The 19117-nt window shown below is 39.2% G+C and overlaps 1 protein-coding gene across 1 annotated transcript in view; it reads right to left on the bottom strand.

Moving 5' to 3' along the window:
• The window catches only part of PLCE1 (phospholipase C epsilon 1), a 336405-nt gene that overhangs the window by 165786 nt on the left and 151502 nt on the right, over positions 1 to 19117 (bottom strand). Inside the window, exon 4 of the mRNA XM_069753455.1 lies at positions 1050 to 1354. Coding sequence (XP_069609556.1) covers positions 1050 to 1354 — 305 coding nt within the window. The remainder of the gene's footprint in view (positions 1 to 1049; positions 1355 to 19117) is intronic.

The raw sequence follows: 19117 nt of genomic DNA, 5'->3' as shown, positions 1-19117 counted from the left end.
ACATCGACTCCAACAAAGAAAGTACAGTGCAGAAAGCAGTCAGAAAATGATGTAACACCAGGAGCAAAAGAAGAATCCTCAATAGACAAAGACATCAAATGAAAGTATCAGAACCTAACATATTTGAAGAGAGTTTTACCTTTGAACAATATAGAATATTGAGTAACTTTGGAAACATATATTTTATGTGCTCCTGTTAACTGATGGAGACACTATGCTGAACTGTAAATTCATGTACAGCGTTTTTACACTTGTGTTACTCAGTAGTGAACAGAAGTTTGAATTTATTGCAATTTTTATGTAATGTGGCAAAAACACTCTGCAGTTTTCTTACATCGTTTTCACAGTTTTCTTTTGTTTTGCTCAGATCAGTGTGGAAAACTGCATCACACAATACAAAAGAGCTAACCTTTTCATTAGTTGGGGTACCAAGAAACACAAACATTACCTTATTTGGACAATGATTTGTTAACCTCTATTGGGGGGGCAGGAAAGTATTATTTTGACTGTAAGCTCCGTCTGCAACACTGTAAAAAATGCCAGGATGGTAAGTTACTAGATTAAAGTCAATTGGGTCTTTGAGATGACAGATCTGTCACAAAATTTTGGCCTCAATTTATCAAGACTGGCACTGTTCACACCAGTCTTGATGAGGGTGCATGCTGGAGTCGCTCATGCCTATTAATGAATAGGGAGCATTGGACAAGTGGAGTGCACCTTGCCACAAATCCTATTTCAGTCCCTTCTGCAGCAAGATTTGTTGCATAGTGAACACAACCAATTGTCATGAATTTGCCAAGCAGTGATCATCACGCTCCTGTCGGCCCACTTTGCTCGAGCAGAGCAAAAGTAGGATCAGAACACCAAAAGTTTGAAAATATACATACCAAATATATAATTATATGTACAATTCGGTCACGTGACATTTAGCGCTGTACTGGTAAGGAGAAGCAGGCAGATGTAATTATGTCACACACTGAAAATCCCAATGAGAAGTGAGGTTTGCCAGACACAATGTTGAAGTCACCAAAAATCTGATATAGACTAACCTCATTAAATCTTGCCACGAGCCCTTCTACAGTGTTATGTTGTCCATTCTTCAGCTCCAACAGAGATGTTTTAATGTCTGGAAAGTTGGTCACACATTCATTACTTCCAAGATCTTTTGTCAAGAAGCAGAGATAATCGATGGGCAGCACATTCCGATAAATTTCCTGTTCTTGATCAGTGAGAATACTCGCAATCTCCTCTGGGAACTGAATGAGATGTTGAAGATCCACTAACTCTTTACTCAGTCCAACTGCACTAGCTGTCTGGGAATTCGATGCTGCCATTGTGGAACACGGGTGGCGTTCTACAGGAAAGCAACAAAATCGAAGGTTAAGAGTCTATATGTCAATAAAATGGCTACTTAAACAAAATGTTAACTTTTTTACATCTGTAAAAAAAAAATTATGACGACTTGCTAAGAATTTTATAAATGTATCATGTATATATTTCTAGGCTATTTTTCCAACAGAACATACAGTTGTGTGAAAGTGTTTGTCCCCTTCCTGATTTCCTATTCTTTTGCATTGTTTGTCACACTTAAAGGTTTCAGTACACCAAACAAATTTAAATATTAGACAAAGATAACACAAGTAAAGACAAAATGCAGTTTTAAATGAAGGTCTTCATTATTAAGGGAGAAAGAAATTCAAACCTACAGGGTCCTGTGTGAAAAAGTGATCCCCCTTAAAACTAATCAACTGTGGTTTATCACATCTTTGGGAAGCAAAGTTCAAATTCCCCAGCCACACCCAGGCCTGATTATTGCCACACCTGGTCTAAATCAAGAAAAGTAGACCAAATGTTTCTCAAAGGCTAGACATCATGCCACAATCCAAAGAAATTCTGGAACAAATGAAAACAAAGTAATTCAGATCTATCAGTCTGCAAAAGATTAAAAAGCCATTTCTCAAGCCTTGGGACTCCAGCGAACCACAGTGAGAGAGTCATTATCCACAAATGGTAAAAACATGGAAAAGGAGTGAACCTTCCCAGGATTGGCCTACCAACCAAAATTACCCCAAGACTGCAGCGACTACTCCTCTAAGAGGCCAGAAAAGACCCCACAACAACCCCAAAGAACTGCAGGCCTCACTTGCCTCAGTTAAGGTCAATGTTCAGGACTCCACCATAAGAAAGAGACTGTTCAAAAATGTCCTGCATGGCAGAGCTCCAAAACGAAAACCACTGCCAATCAATAAGAACATAAAGGCTCATCTCAGTTTTGCCAAAAAATATTTTGATTGCCAAAATGTTTGGGAGAATACTCTGTGGACTGATGTGACAAAAGTTTAACTTTTTGGAAGATGTATGTTACATTACATCTGGCGTAGATGTAATGCAGCAATTCAGAAAAGGAATATCATACCAAGAGTAAAATATGGTGGTGGTAGTGTGATGGTCTGGGCTTGTTTTGTTGCTTCAGGACCTGGAAGACTTACTGTGATAAATGTAACCATGAATTCTGCTGTCTACCAAAAACTCCTTAACGAGAATGGCCGGCCATCTGTTTGTGAACTCAAGCTGAAGTGCACTTGGGTTATGCAGCAGGACAATAATCCACAACACACCAGCAAGTATACCTCTTAGGCTACTTCCACACTTGCGTCGGTACGCGGCCATCACTAAGCGTCAGTGTGACGTACCAACGGACGTTGTGAAACTTCGGCAGTTTTTCAATGCATCCGCTGCCCATTGTAAAGTCCCGGGGAGATGGGGGTGGAGTTACGGCCACGCATGTGTGGTAGGAAATGGCAGATGTGACATACGAAAAAACGTTACATTGAACGTTTTTTCATGACGACGGTCCACCAAAACACGACGCATCCAGTGCACTACCGACGCGACGTATGGCCATACGTCGCGATCCGTCGGCAATACAAGTCTAGTCTATGGGAAAAAACGCATCCTGCAGGCACATTTGCAGGATGCATTTTTTTTCCCAAAATGATGCATTGCGACGGATCTAAAATGATGCAAGTGTGAAAGTAACTTTAATGGCTTAAGAAAAACAAAATTAAGACTTTGGAGTGGCCTAGTCCTGACCAAAATCCAATTGCGCTGTTGTGGCATGACCTTAAAAAGGTGGTTCATGCTCAGAAACCCTCCAATGTGGCTGAACTACAACAATTCTGGCAAGATGACTGGGCCAAACTTCCTTCAGAGTGTTGTAAAAGACTCATTGTCAGTTATCATAAATGTTTGATTGCAGTTGTTGCTGCTAAAGGGTAGCCTATCCAGCTAGTTTTAGGGGGGCAAACACTTTTTCACACAGGGCCCTGTAGTATTGAATTTATTTTTCCATTAATAATAAATAACTTAATTTAAAAACTGCATTTTGTATTTACTTGTGTTATCTTTGTCTTCTATTTCTATTTGTTTGGTGATCTGAAACATTTAAATGTGACAAACATGCGAAAGAATAGGAAATCAGGAAGGGGGCAAACACTTTTCACACAACTGCATATGCAATAAATTAAATTGAACTGCAATATCAGCATTGTATATCAAATTTCAGAAAACTTTGAAAAAGTTAAAACAATTTCCAAAGAATTTGTAAATTTAAAAACTAGTGTATGTTCCCATGGAACTTATATGCAGAAAAATTGATAGCATTAAAATATCAGTATTGAGAAGGAAATTTCACAAAATTTTGTGACATGCTGTGACGGGGTTTGTGACAAAATATAAAAATAATATAAATTTAAAAAAACTGAAATTTTTGTCAAACTTGCAGCATTTCTGGAATTAAATTCACAGTGGATGTAGTCTAAGGGTAAGTTCATACAGGGCGTTTTTGCCGCTTTTTTTCTGCAGCAAAACCTGACCACCTTGGCAGGAAAGAAGCTGCGTCAAAAACGCAGGTTTGGGTGCGTTTTTGGTGCGTTTTTTGTTGCTTTTTTTCTCTCTTTGTCCAGGCTAATGTCCTTGGATTTTCAGCAGCAAAAACTCAACAAATAATGATACCTGCGTTTTTGCTGCGATGTTTTCAACACCCATTCAAGACAATGGGTGAAAAAACGCAGCAAAAACACTGAAAGAAGTGACATGCTCTAGGTCAAAAAAACGCAGCAAAGCACAAAATACTGATCAAACAAAAAACCAATGTGTGTGCATGAGATTTCTGAAATCTCACAGGCTTTGCTGGTAGTGTAAAAAGCAGCTGAAAATTAGCATAAAAAACGCAGCAAATACGTCCTGTGTGAACTTACCCTAAATTTGTCACCATTTACACTGCATATTGAAAATTCTGTTCTTACTTTGTTAAGATCCATCATTCCAGTTTAGAATACGATCTCCTATTATTATTATTAATCATGCCTATTTGTCTCTTATTTACCTAGCATACTTCTTGGTTATGCTGAATAAATGCATTAATGCAGATGACGATGATGATGACGGTGATGATGATGATGATGAAGTTAGCCATATAAAAACAACCTAAAAGTCCAGGCTCCAGCACTTTACATTTTAATTATTTGTTTAAACTGCCTTTATTCAAATAAGGTCATCATTACTATTTCATTATGCGCCTGGCACAGATGCACATAACTCCTGAGGATGAGCAGTTTCAAGAGCCATCTGCAGCTGTAGTGTCAGTTACTTACAGCACATAAGGTAGTTGTGGCTGCTGGTTGCAACTCTACAAGAAAAGCACTATTACTTTACACAGCTTATTTCCAATCTGTGCATACAATATTACTCTATGCGGTGCGCTGACTCTTTTCTATAAACACATAAATACGATATATGAGAAAGATGGTTTTATTTAGGGAATTAGTCAAATCGCTGTGTCACCTACTGGGCTTCTTGCTGTAGCTTTGATAAAACACTTATTTGCTGCACCTTTGCTAGTCCTCTCAGCTGAAAGGGCTTACTATGTAGTCCTTAAAGGGGTTGTCCACTAATCTGACTACCCCTTCTGAATTATTATGTTTTCCCCTAGTAAAATAACACCACCTATATTCACCTACAGGACCATTTAAGCAGTGTTGACACCAGCTCTTCCAGGGCTCACGTGCCATTGTTATGCTAAGCAATCCCTGTGGCCAGTCAGCACTGGCTTCACTCTCCCCTCCTTGGAACAAATCAAGACATCCCGAGGAAGTGAGAGGAACCACAGCTGTGACTTCCTCCGCATGTCAATTATGACCATAGAAGATGAGAGGAAGCTGAAGCCAGTGCTGATTGGCCCCAGAGATAGTGTGACAATGTTACGTAAGCCCCAGTATTATTTTACTGGGGGGAAGACAGAGCTTCAGAAAGGGTGGTCCGAGAAGTGAACAGAAGATATTCATGAACTCTGGGAATTCTTGTCCCGCCTTTATTAATTGGCAGTTTCCCCTCTGTTCACAAAATAGACAAAAATCTGTAAATCAGTAGTGTGTGCAGAGTTACACAGAACTCTTTATTGAGAGGACTAGCAGAGCTGCAGAAGATAAAATTATGCTTTTATTGCAAGAAGCCAGGGAAGTATAATGCTCCTACAATCTGCAAAACTCATCTCATTGAGAGGACTAGCAGAGCTGCAGAAGACACAATTATGCTTTTACTGCAAGAAGCCCAGGAATTATAACACTCCTACAATCCCCATTATGGAAGAATTTTGCGGATTATTTCACCACTAAGGTATAATCTTAATGGGTTCATAATACATATCCCGTCCATAGGGAAATTTTTGCCAACTAATGATCTATTTATTCTGTGTCACTGGACATAGTAATAAGCTGCTGTAAATGTACGAAGAGAACAAACAGGTTTAGATGAATGACGGACAAAGGTACTGCACACCGTAAAGGGGCAGTAATCTCACTGCAGATGCCGATTTCTTTGAGCCCAGACGGCAGACGCTCACTGGTTAGCCTTCTCGGCACATTGGCTAACTGGCTCCACTTGTGCATTTGATCACCGCAAACTGAACATACAGCAAAAATCAATTCTACCGATGTCTCATTTAAACAGAGGGTTGCGGTAAGAAAAAGGCAATGCAGAAGAGCAAACTACACACCCAATTATTTTATTTTTGACTTTTAAAAACTACTATTTTATTACGATCAGCAATGCTATTAGTAATGCAAGGAGAAGGAAAGTGAACCCATTGGAGAAAGCACAATCATCCAAAGAATTACTCCAAGGGTTAAGGCTCTAACAAAACCTGCTCATTAACAAGACTGCAGATGTTAATTAAACAAAACAGGAGATCTTTTAAATAATACATTGAAATCCATATAAGCCAAAGCTTACCAACAAAGCAGCTTTTGTGTCGCTATGGTATGAAATCAACAAATCCCATAACAACCCGACCAATAGGCTTAAATTTATTTCCTGTAACCTCTGAATTATGGTTTTACTGAAAAGAAAAATAAACTTTAGAAGTATTCAGATATATTATCTCACAAATGTTGGATGGCTTTATTTTTAGAAGTGCTATGTTAATTTCACCTTCTTGATTATTTTACAAAGCTTGGGAAAAAAAATTTGAAATGAGTAAAATAAAACCCACAAATTCTGTATTCTATAGCAGAATACAGTCACTAAATTATTGTGCTTCCTATCACTAGCAGTGCTAGAGGTATATTCTAGGGCATAATTGCCTCGTCTAGGTAAGCACAATGGCGCCATCTTACAATGGTTCTTACAATAAGAAACCTGCCCCAGTGATAAGTTTCCCTTATGGTCATGACTCTGTAGCTACTTTACTCATGGAGGTATTTGTACTTTGACATTTAAGTAAATTACTGTGCTATACTCTATTATTACCAGGAATATTACTCAAATGGGGTCACATGAAATCGTATTAATTTGGGAGAGGGGTTCACAAAAAATAAGAGAGGCCGTGCTGGTCTATACTTTCTGGCTGTATAGCTGTCATACACCGGTGTACAAGCTACATGAATGCAGATGTGCTATATGCACAAAACCTTTAACCCCTTCACGACACGAACATGTACGCACAGGTCGGGTCTCCCCCTTTGATATGTGCTCCTAACAGCCACGGGTGGAATTGTGATCCAGTCGCAGCTGTTATCATGTTAAATGCCACTGTCAATCTCTGAAAGCAGCATTTAACATGTTCATGCCGGAAGCGTGTCACAAACCCCGCCCATTGGCGCCCATGTAACGACTGCGGGTCGCCGATGGGTTGGCATGACAACCCGGGGGTCTGCAGAAGACCCCTGTGGTTGTCATAGCCAGACAGCTATGAGGGCCACCCAGTGGTCAGTGCTCATAGCAAGTGAGCATTTTAGCAGAGGTGATCGGATGATCGCAGCTTCTTTTCTCCCGTGGAGACTATTAAAGCAAGTAAAAAAAAAATGTTTTAAAAATATTTAAAAATATAAATGTTTAAATCACCCCCCATTCGCCCCATTCAAAATAAAACAACAACAAAAAAAGAATTGTCCAATCTATCAATATATAAAAAGAATGAATCGGATCGCTAAACAGTGTAACAGGAAAAATAATCAGAACGCCAGAATTACATTTTTTTTTTTCGTCGCTGCAACATTGCATTCAAATGCAACAACAGGCGATCCATATGTCCTGTCTACACTAAAATGGCATCAATAAAAACGTCAGCTCGGCACGCAAAATATAAGTACTCACCAATCCCCAGATCACAAAAAGTGGAGACGCTACAAGGCTTGGAAAATGATGCAATTTTTTTTGTCTTAAACTTTGGATTTTTTTCACCACTTAAATAAAAAAAGAACCAGCTGTAGACGTGTTTGGTGTCTACGAACTCGTAATGACCTGGAGAATCATAAGGGCAGGTCAGTATTAGCATTTGGTGAACATGGCAAAAAAAAAAAACAATTGTGGAATTGCACTTTTTTTGCAATTTTACCACGCATGGAATTTTCCCCCCGTATTCCAGTACATTATTTGGTAAAAACAATGGTGTAGTTCAAAAGTCTAAACAGCAATAGCACAAAAAGAGGACTTGAAAATCCTCCAAAAATACAGCAAAAAGGCAGAGATTCTTACCTGCCCAGGCCTCCAAACAAATGAGCTGACGGAATGCAGTGGACCCATAAAGTTAAGATGGCGGCAACACAGGTGCAAGAATACCAATAAGGCATACGTAAAAAAGCAAAATAGCGGAGCGCACTCACCGGTGATGAACTGTCAAGCTTTATTTGGACATAACTATATACAGCAGGGAGGGATGTGAACACACACGGACGACGGCCGTTTCGTGCACAGAGCACTTCAACAGGTCCTGATGATCAACAGGTCCTGATGATGATGATTTTTCTTTGTTGTATGGATACCAATAAGGCAACCGCTCACAGCCTACCAACCAATTCATGGAGGGGGTGGTTGATTGGTATATTGATGCACAATAAAGATGCGCTGTTCACACTATGGCAATGCACAGCATCCAGGTTAACAGCCTAGTAGTTACACCCTTCTATTAGATCAGGCGGGCTGCCCAGCGCTATCAAAATGCACCCCATGTAAAATGTATCCCTTGTAAGCTGTGGTGCCTGTTCACATGAGATGCATTTTGATAGCGCTGGGCAGTCCGTCTGATCTAACAGAAGGGTGTAACTACTAGGCTGTTAACAGCACCACTTACAAGTCTTTATTGTGCATCCATATACCAAGTAACCGCCCCCTCTTGCACCTGTTACTGACATCTTAAATATAGGGGTCCACTGCATCCCTTTAGTGCATTTGTTTGGAGGCCTGGGCAGGTAAGGATCTCTGCCTTTTTGCTGTATCTTTGTACTTCAAAAGTACAACTCATCTCGCAAAAAACAAGCCCTCCCATGCCCATATTGATGGAAAAATAAAAAAAAGTTATAGCTTGGGGAAGAAGATGAGCATAAAACAAATGCAAAAACAGAAAATGGCCCAGGATGAAGGGGTTAAGGGAATCTGAAAGCAGGTTTTTGATATGTAATCTGAAAGCAGCATGATGTAGGGGCTGAGAGCCTGATTCCAGTGATTTTTCTTACTGGACTGCTTGGGGCAATTTTTATTGAATCCCTGTTTTCTCTGCTGTAGATGCAGCAGTGGTCAGAATGTTGATAACTTAAAAAGATCCGATCACAATGAAAATGCAGTCCAGTCTGCAAGAAGCAGGTTATAGGACAGGGGCAGCCGAGTAGACTGATATGTAGTTTAACAAAAGATTCAGTATATCCTGTGTTTTCATTATTTAATCCTCTGCTTTTTATGGGATTTTCGATCCAGTGGGGAGGTCTACCAATGACTGACAGCTAGCTCTGTATGCACTACTATACTTAAAAAACTGTCAGTCACTGATAGATTCACCCACTGGACCAAAAATCCCAGAAAGAACAGAGACTTAACAGATGAAAACACAGATTTTACAGTGCTCAGCATGGATGATTACACCTCAACAGATGTCAGAAAACCATTAATTTACAGTTAGAATCAACACTTTCAATGGGATAACATGCTACAAAATACTCCCACAAATGAGGGTCATTGATTGCAAAAAAACATTTTTTATTTGCACACCCCCAAAAAGTTATTTTCAAGACTATGCTGCAAAAATGAGTACACCACAGTGAAACTCTTAAGAGAAAAGCTAAATTCTAATTAACAAAAATTCAACCACAGGAAAGTCTAATTATTCACAAACCGTTGACTAAAGAGGGAGTTACTGAAAAAAAACCTTTTCTCATTTTGTGCTGGCACCACATGGAAGAGAAATGCCACAAGTCTTGAGAAAGAAAATAATTTCTTTACACCAGAACAGTGAAGGCTACAGCAAGATCAGCAAAGCTTTGCTTATCCATCAGAATACTGTAGTAAAAGTTATACAGAATTTTATCAAAGATTGAACTGCAACCAACTCACAGAAATGTCCAGACCAACCACAGAAATTAAAACCTAATCAGGTCCATCTTTTAAGGTGAAGGGCTGAAGAAAATCATCATATACTTTCACTGCAGTAAGTTGGAAGCCAAACCACAGGTTAGTGTTTCCTGAGACCCAATATGGCGTTACCAACAGAGGAATGGCATGCTGGGTGTTATCTATGAAGAAAGCCTCTCCTAAACTCCAAGCCCGCCTACAATTTGTCAGGGTACATGCCTAAAAATATGAAGACTACTGGGACTCTATACTCTGGAGTTATGAGACCAAGATAACTGATGGATTCAAAATTGTATGGTGTCAGAAAAAAAAAAAAGAGTTCTATGAAAAGTGTTGCCAATTTGTTCATTCCATGCCTAAAAGACTAGATGAGGTCCTTGATGTAGTTGTTTTTGATGTGGGTGTGTGTCCATTTTTGCATCAATTAATTTGAGTAAAACTAAAAATGATGTAATGATAGTAGTTATTTTATTTACCTTACATTTATGTAATGGGTTAAAAATATTCCAGAAAACTTAGGCTTGTCAAATGTTTGGAAATTGTTGTTATGCGCTGTGAGATATTGATTACAATCTTCGTTTTCACAGTGGGTGTACTCATTTATGCCGTGCACTGTACTGATTGATGCTTAGCTTTGTGAGGAAACAATCTGAGGAGTCGCCCCTGCTCTATAACATGCTGCCTACAGATTGAATTGAGTTTTCATGGTGACAGGTTCTCTTTAATGAGCTCTCATGGTCCCAATGGTCAAACCATCAGTGATCCCAAGAATGGGGTGCAGGAATGTTTTTGGCAGTCACATAGACAATGGATGGAATGGAGATCGAAAATGCACAACTCCGCTCCATTCAAGATGACGAGTTGCAGAGATAGGTTCCAAAACGTTTTCTTTAGATGACGATGTTCCAATGGATGGACCCCAGCAATCTATAATTTGTCCCCGATGTTATGGATAGAGTACAAATTATTATTTTGGTACATCTGTGAATCATGGAGTATCCTGCTGTGGATTATCTGTGGATTTCACCTATTTTTTAAGAAGGAAAATCTGCAGTAAAGGCATGTTTAGCTTATTTCTCCTGTAGATTTAGAGGCATATTTATTGGCAAGTCACAATTTTGGCATTTTAATTATTGGCCATCCTTGTGATTTTTTTAAGCAAATTTGAAATTATTGACGTGTTCCAAATTAACATAGGACTATTTTTTCGTCCTGTGTATTGTAGACCTAGTCGTGCCAATACAAAAGTTTCCTTTATTCATTAAATTAAACAAATGATGCGTTTAGTTCACTATGTCTGGTGGAACAAAAGCAGCCGGGTGGTGAGAAATGCAGAGAACGTTTACATTTTACACTCGCTTCAAAGCATACTCTTAATAGGAAATTGTGAAGGGGAAAAAAAGAGATTTGCATTGAAGGTCATATTACACCACGTTTTACTATTGTTATTTCCACCTAAAATAAAAAGCTGAAAAAGTGGTAGAAGGTAGGAGATTGGGCCCAATAATTAGCAACACCGGAAGAGATTAATGGCTGACAAGTCGCCATAAGAGATGGGACCATGAACAGTACTTCCTACATACTAAATTCCAAAAAAGGCATCGACCGTGGCCTCACACACAGCATTCTGAATTACAGCCAATTCTTCCACAATTACTAGAATTCCATTCTGCTCACTGGACAAAGCAACGCAAACACATTTTCATTCAGTTTCTTGAAATGAAAGTTAAATATAGCCATTCTTACTGAACACCACAGAAATAGATTCACATTGAAGGTTTTGCCTTATCGCTTTCTCTGTGTGCCTGGCAAGCCAGTGCAATTAATTTACATATTATAAAATATATGTAAGTTGATTTTGCAATGCAGTAAAAAAGCAAAACAAATGGAAAATAGACTATGTACTTGTAATATTTTCTCACCAAATTCACCTATACCTAATATACTGTAGGTAATAAATACATCATCATTCCAGATCGGAAACTGGGACCCCCACTAATAAAGTTCATTAAGTCTCCTGATTAAGTTATTATTATTATTTATTATTACAGCGCCATTTATTCCATGGCGCTTTACATGTGAGGAGGGGTATACATAATAAAAACAATACAAGTCACAATGGTACAGGAGGAGAGAGGACCCTGTCCGCGAGGGCTCACAATCTACAAGGGATGGGTAAGGATACAGTAGGTGAGGGTAGAGCTGGTCGTGCAGTGGCTTAGTCGACTGGTGGTTACTGCACATTGTAAGCTTGTCGGAAGAGGTAGGTCTTCAGGTTCTTTTTGAAGGTTTCCATGGTAGGCTAGAGTCAGATATGTTGTGGTAGAGAGTTCCAAAGTAGGGGTGATGCGCAAGAGAAATCTTGTATTCGATCATGGGAAGAGGAGATAAGAGGGGAGTAGAGAAGGAGATCTTGTGAGGATCGGGGGTTGCGTGCTGGTAGGTGCCAGGAGGCGAAGTCACAGATCTATGGAGAAGACAGGTCATGGATGGCTTTGTATGCCATGGTTAGTGTTTTGAACTGGAGTCTTTGGGTAATGGGGAGCTGTAATATCTATTTTTGACCACTGCTCCAATCACATTTGTTGAGCTGAAAGAATAGCTAGCTCTGTCAGTTCCATAGACATTAATGGAGCAATGGTAATACATGAATACTATAACTCAGTGCACACATGGTCTCCCCTTTCTTGGCATTGGTGGGGGTCAAGTGGTTGGACTTACATGGAACAATCTATCCTTAGAAAAGGAAATGTGTCCTGGTGGTGTATGGATGCTGTGGTATATAACTTAGGAGAATATACATCTCAAAGTGGCCTAATAAGGATTGTTCATCTCTGAATGAGTTTGTAGGCCCAAATACACATTACATGTCACTCGTTATTGACAGAAAGTTTATTTTTTATGAACTTCCTTTGACAGATGATATCAGGGGAACTAAGAATCCAACATGTTGAATTCAATGGCTGATCCTTTTCTCCCTGGACATAAGGAGGCCCCTAGTTGACATGACTGTCAATTGAGATGTTGGGCCAAGGTGATTGGAAGGGACGCATATTCCAACCTCTTCAATGCTGGTGTCAGCTGACAGTGGTATTTAAGGGGTTAAATCTTGCAACAATTAGCAAGCAACCATGTTGTATGTTGTATGGAAGGGAACCGCTCCTGAGTTTGCTTCATGCGTGCAGTGCACACATCTGCCATACGTGACTGGCAGAAGATGCTAATGGGAATCTAGGCCATCAGACACAGTGAGCCCCAGCACTTGCCCTGGTTCGCAGGGTGCTGGTTCAGCTGGAAGCTTTTGAATTTTATTAATAAACATATTTAAAAAAAGGAGGGCGTAATATTGATCCCTGTGGTACCCAGTATTAACTGAGACACAAACTGAGAATATTCCATTAATAACCACTTTGTTTCAGGGCCCCCAAATTGCTATTAAACCAATTACACATTTTTCACTGGTTCTGTAGCCTTGACAAAGGCTAGGAACTCAACATCCATTGCCTTACCTTGGTCCACTCAGGAACTTACCGTACCTTTTCCAAGCTGATTAGATTAGTTTGACTAGATCAACCCCTTGTAAATCCACGCTAATGCTGAGTTATAAGGTTATCTTCATTGAGAAACTCCAGGATAGCAACTCTTTCAAAGTATTCAAATATTTTATCTACACTAGGAGACTAAACTTACAGGTCTACAGTTTATGGGCTCACCTTTTGATCCCTTTGTAAATTTTGGCACCACATTTGCTGTGAAATACTTCATTATTAGAAATAATGGTCTGTTTATCACAGTGCTTAATTCCTGAAGAACTCGAGGGCGTATGCCATTTGAACCTGGTGATCTGGCTATTATGGTGTTATAAATACACTCCACAACATTGAAATTACAACATGAAGAAAGAAAAGTGCTGGAATTATGGAAATCACAGGATCAGTAGACATGTTAATGATATGCAAATGCTAAAAAAAGGAAACTAAAGTTTCAAAACATCTTGATTTTTTCTGTTTTAAGTATGAGCACCATGCGCAGAAATACACACCTTGACATGCTATCAGTATGGTTATTAATGTCTGCTTGATATATGATCTGCCATGATAAATGCACATTATTGATGAAAACCTGGGATGGACTGAAACGTGTCCTATTTGATCTACTTGTTGATCAAATAAAAAAAACTAATTCAACATTACGTGAATGCCGGGACTCTCACAAAGTTTCATTCATTTCACTGACCTCACTCCACCGCTATCAAATGTCACCATGGTGCAGAACAAATCGGTAATGGAGGCTGGACTGGGTGTGCGAGTCCCACTTTGTTTTGGATGTAATGATTGCCAGGGATTGTTCCATAGACCACGTGGGCAATGCCATGAAGACACATCCCCAAGGGAGTGTGAAAGTGACCCAGGAGCCGTTTGTCACCACAACTATACTGACCGCATATACTCGTGCTATGGTAAGTAGCCTACATGGCCTAAATCTGCTACCATGGCCTGTGTCGACTCTGGACTGGTGTCGCATCAAGCACATCTGTGACATAATTGATCGACAATTTCAAAGGGAGCTGCCAGCAACAGATGTTGATGATCTGCATAGCCAAGTGCGTTTGGTGTAGCAGAGCATTCCTCAGACAACCATTAATAACCTAATTGATAGAAGCCAGGTAGTGTAAATGCAATGAATTCTCCATACGGCGCTTATACTCAACACTGAGTAAATCGAGATGTTTAGAAAATTTAGCTTCCATTTTTCCATTATTTGCATATCATTAACATGTCTATCCATCATGTGAATTTCATAATTCCACAAATTTTCCTTCTTGGTGTTGCAACCCCAGTGCTGTGGCATGTAAGTAACAGGGTGAGGCAGGTGACATTTAAAGTGAATCAGTGAAAAGGTTCCAAAACACAAACTTCCCATATATAATCCTGTTCTCCAGTCAAATTGCTTCAGAAACTAAAACAGATGAACTCAACTAATTTTGTAGTGCTTAAAACAAATATGATGTTTAAATATGCTGATTGGCTCTAAATATTGACATGTTTCTAAATTATTTTTTCAGACATACTTAGTTCTTGCATTAATAAAGCAGAAGGTTTCTGCTACACATGCGGAGATGTCACTTTTGTGTCACAAAGGCAAATCTTGACTACCATGATAAGGAAAGCCTTCAACCTGAATTTTGGCTCCACAGCAGGAGATCAGGACAAGAGTTTTGCAGTCCCAATGATCTGGAGACAGTCAACCGATGACAATACCAATTGCTATTTCGACATGGTTACCCCCATTTAAGAAAAAACATTTTAAGGAAGAAATGGACTTTACAGTATCCAAACATTCCATCTGCTACATGCTCAGTATTACATACAGAAGAACTGCAGATTCCAAAAGCATCAGAAACATTTTCAGTTGATTCTCACAACACAGACTTTCTGTCAGCAACCTCACTGAACCACAGCTTCTAACCCAAAGTGAACTGAACGATATTGTTAGAGATTTGGATCTGTCCAAGACTAAGGCTGAGCGCTTAGGTTTCAGGCTATAGCAGTGGAATCTACTAGCGGGCAATGTTTGGATTTCTTTTTACGAAACTGTGATAACGATCTTCTCCAATACTTCTTTATGGATGGCGATCTTGTGGCATGCAACAACATCAACAGTTTAATGGAAGCTCTAAAGAGAAGTCATAATCCAGAGGAATGGAGGCTCTTCATTGATTCGTCCAAAACAAGCCTAAAAGCCGTATTACTGCATAATAGCAATGCGCTACCTTAAATTCCAGTTGGTTATGCAGTACACATGGAAGAAACCTATGACAACAACATGAAAGAGCTGTTGAGTTGCGTGAACTATGACCAACATTTGTGGCCTCACCGTGGTGACTTAAAGGTGGTTGCCCTTTTACTTGGTCTCCAGTGTGGATAGAAAAAGTACTGCTGCTTTCTATGTGAGTGAGATAGTCATGCAAGAGAATATTACTACAATGTAAGAGACTGGCCTCTCCGATATTCACTTCAGCTGTGGAGTAAAAATTGTCTGCATCCAGCACTTGTTGACCCACATAACATTTTGTTAACCACCATTGCATATCAAGTTGGGCCTAATGAAAAACTTTGTGAAGGCAATGGATAAAAGTGCAAAAGCATTCAAGTATCTCATTGATAAATTTACAAGGTGGAGTGAAGCAAAGATAAAGGAAAAAGTCTTTATTGGACCTCAGATTGCAAGCTTCTTCAAGATGAGGAGCTTTCCCGTTTGTTGCAGGGCAAGGAAAAGGTTGGAATTCACAACAGTGGTAAATCATTTTTGAGAAACTCAAGAGTAGATAGCTATGAAGAGTTGGTGGAAAATCTCCTCAAAAACATATAATGATCTTGGCTGTAACAAGTCAGTAATTACTAATTTCTTAAATTCGCATCTAGTCTTTTTCCACCAAATTGCCAAGTAGTGAGCAACAAGCACGGTTAGAGAACTCACCAATATATTGCGACTATGGAGAAAAGATATCAAGGAAAAAAGAATCTGTCAATGCTTGCAGATTACTGTTGAACACTTTAAGAAATGATCCTATGCAGGAGTAAAAGAGACAAGCAAAAAAGAGTTGTCACTGACTGAGGTGAACATTTTGTAGTGCAGCTTATAATTCGCAATAGTGTACAGACAGGTTTCAGTTATTTGAATTGTCGCCAAGTTTACTCTAATTAAATATCAAGAAATTGTCATAACTTATTCTGCAGCTTTAATGCATAAAACTTTCAGTACTTTCATTATTGTTTTTGCAAATCTAATTATATGCAGCAGTAAAATGAAAACTCTTTGATATCATACAAGCAAGAGCCAAATAAAAATTTTCATTGCCAGATTTGAATTTAGGAGGTCAAAATCATTAAAAAACGGCTCATTTCATAACTGAACCTGACAACTTTGGAAAATGTGTAGACCAGCATTAATCAGATCTTATACCTGCTGTGAGTGATGCATTTATTTAGAAAATCCATGCCAAAATGGCTGCATAATCCACTACCTGGTCTCATAAACCACTCAATGTGAGTATTATACAGCCATTTTAAAATGTATTTTCAAAGTAAGTAAGTACATCAGTCTCATCAGATTTCTTTAATAATGGATTCAGTTTCTATGATGAAATCTGATTTAAGATGTGCTGTGATGGAAAGTTTCCGCAATCATGCAGCTTGTCATTAGACACAGTAGAGAAGGCAATTTAATTAATTGACCTTTCTACCATCCTCCTCGACCCTTACAACTGGATTATTTTTTGTAGGGGCCAACACGATCATTTTAGGCTTCCTGATATATGTTGAAACATACTATTTAAATAACAGTGAAAACAAATAATTCCAATAATATTGTCACGGATATTTACATGATCTATGGGTGATCACAAATCTGGTCACATTCGTCTATAGAATAACCATAAGCGAAAGTATCACCAACAAATTAAATTCCGCCTTAGGCTACTTTCACACTAGCGTTTTCTGCAATCCGTCACAATGCGTCGTTTTGCAGAAAAAACGCATCCTGCAAAAGTGCTTGCAGGATGTGTTTTTTCCCCATAGACTTGTATTGACGACGCATTTGTGACGGATTGCCACACGTCGCATCCGTCGAGCGACGGATACGTCGTGCTTTTGCGGACCGTCGGGAGCAAAAAACGCTACATGTAACGTTTTTTGCTCCTGACGGACCGCTTTTTCCGACCGCGCATGCGCAGCCGGGACTCCGCCCCCACCTCCCCGCACCTTACAATGGGGCAGTGGATGCGCCGGAGAAATGCATCCGCTGCCTCCATTGTGCAGTACGTTAAACGGTAGCGTCGGAATCTCTCCCCGACGCATTGCAACGAGGAGATTCCGACGCTAGTGTGAAAGTAGCCTTACTCCACGGGGACACCTGGATTAAGTTAATAAGTAAATGTGCAATACATTGTTCATGTAATTCAAGAATATCTTTTCTGTCTTCCAAATATATTACAAAAGCCTGCAAGCGGCCAACACTGATGGAACGCTTGGAAAATGTTGGCACTTCATAAACAATAATAGTAATAACAAGCATTGTCTCTAAAGACAGTGTGCAGACAGGCTGTACTGAAAGCTGAATGATACAGAGAGGCACTTAACATCTACAGTACCACATTGAATCATGCACAATAATAGCAGCCGAGGGAGGAAAAGCATCATTTACTAAAACAGTCATTACATGAAAGTTTCATAACTCTTATTATGTGATAATTTGTACATTAGATTCTTTTTCTATTTCAAACTGTATCTCTATTTGTGTTTCTAAAAGGAATTATGTTGTATACAGGCAAAGCGGTCATGTAAGTGACATACAGCATCCATTTGTATCTCAGCTGTCTGTTAAAAAGAAAGGAATAGAAATGTAACACACATGTTCTGCTTATTAAACCGTTAGACCTATTGTTTCTGATAAACTCTTATCCATTCCAGCATGCATTAAGAAGTCAGAAGAGATACCAGTTAAGCACATGTAAAATGCCATTTTATCAATTGTTTTCGAAATTGTCGCTAAACATTTGATATAAAAAACATAAAAAGCCTCAGTTAATAACTTTTTGCCTTTTCTTTTTTATTTCTCTTCCATACTCGCCACATTTTATAGAATAAACAGTAAATCCTAATAAAAACGAAACTTCTTAACAACGTTATGAAGGCACGACATCTGAGGGTTGCTTGCGTTATTACTTTTATACCAAAAAAAAAAAAGAGAGACTTGGCTAAAACTTTGCTTTCCTTGGCATTAACTTCAGTAACATGCCAGTCCCTGCTGGGTTTAGAGAACGCTTCCTCTACAAACATGGACTTTTATAATTCCAAAAAATGAAATGCGTTATGCCTATGTAGAAACAGGCGTATATCTTAAAGATGTTTGAGTCTGTCGTAGTCTGATGTCTCAACATAAAGAAAAAAGTAGAAAACAAAATATGGAAACTACAATGAGAATACATTAGAGAGCTGGGATGTTAATAAAGTATCACAATTTGTATCTAACCCAAGCAAAAGGAGAAGAATCGGGACTGTAAGGAAATCGTTCATTAGTCCTTTGCTGTGATATCTCCCTGTCCCCCCAATAAAAGTAGATGATTTCCTACCTGTCAATGCACCTTCCACTGAAGAGTCATATCTTCCTACAGCCCAGGATGAGCAGGTCGTGGAGCGTGAGCGCTCCTGAATGA

This window comes from Ranitomeya imitator, chromosome 2 (assembly GCF_032444005.1).
Source record: "Ranitomeya imitator isolate aRanImi1 chromosome 2, aRanImi1.pri, whole genome shotgun sequence".
Taxonomy (NCBI): domain Eukaryota; kingdom Metazoa; phylum Chordata; class Amphibia; order Anura; family Dendrobatidae; genus Ranitomeya; species Ranitomeya imitator.
This window is presented reverse-complemented; position numbering and strand designations above follow the sequence as displayed.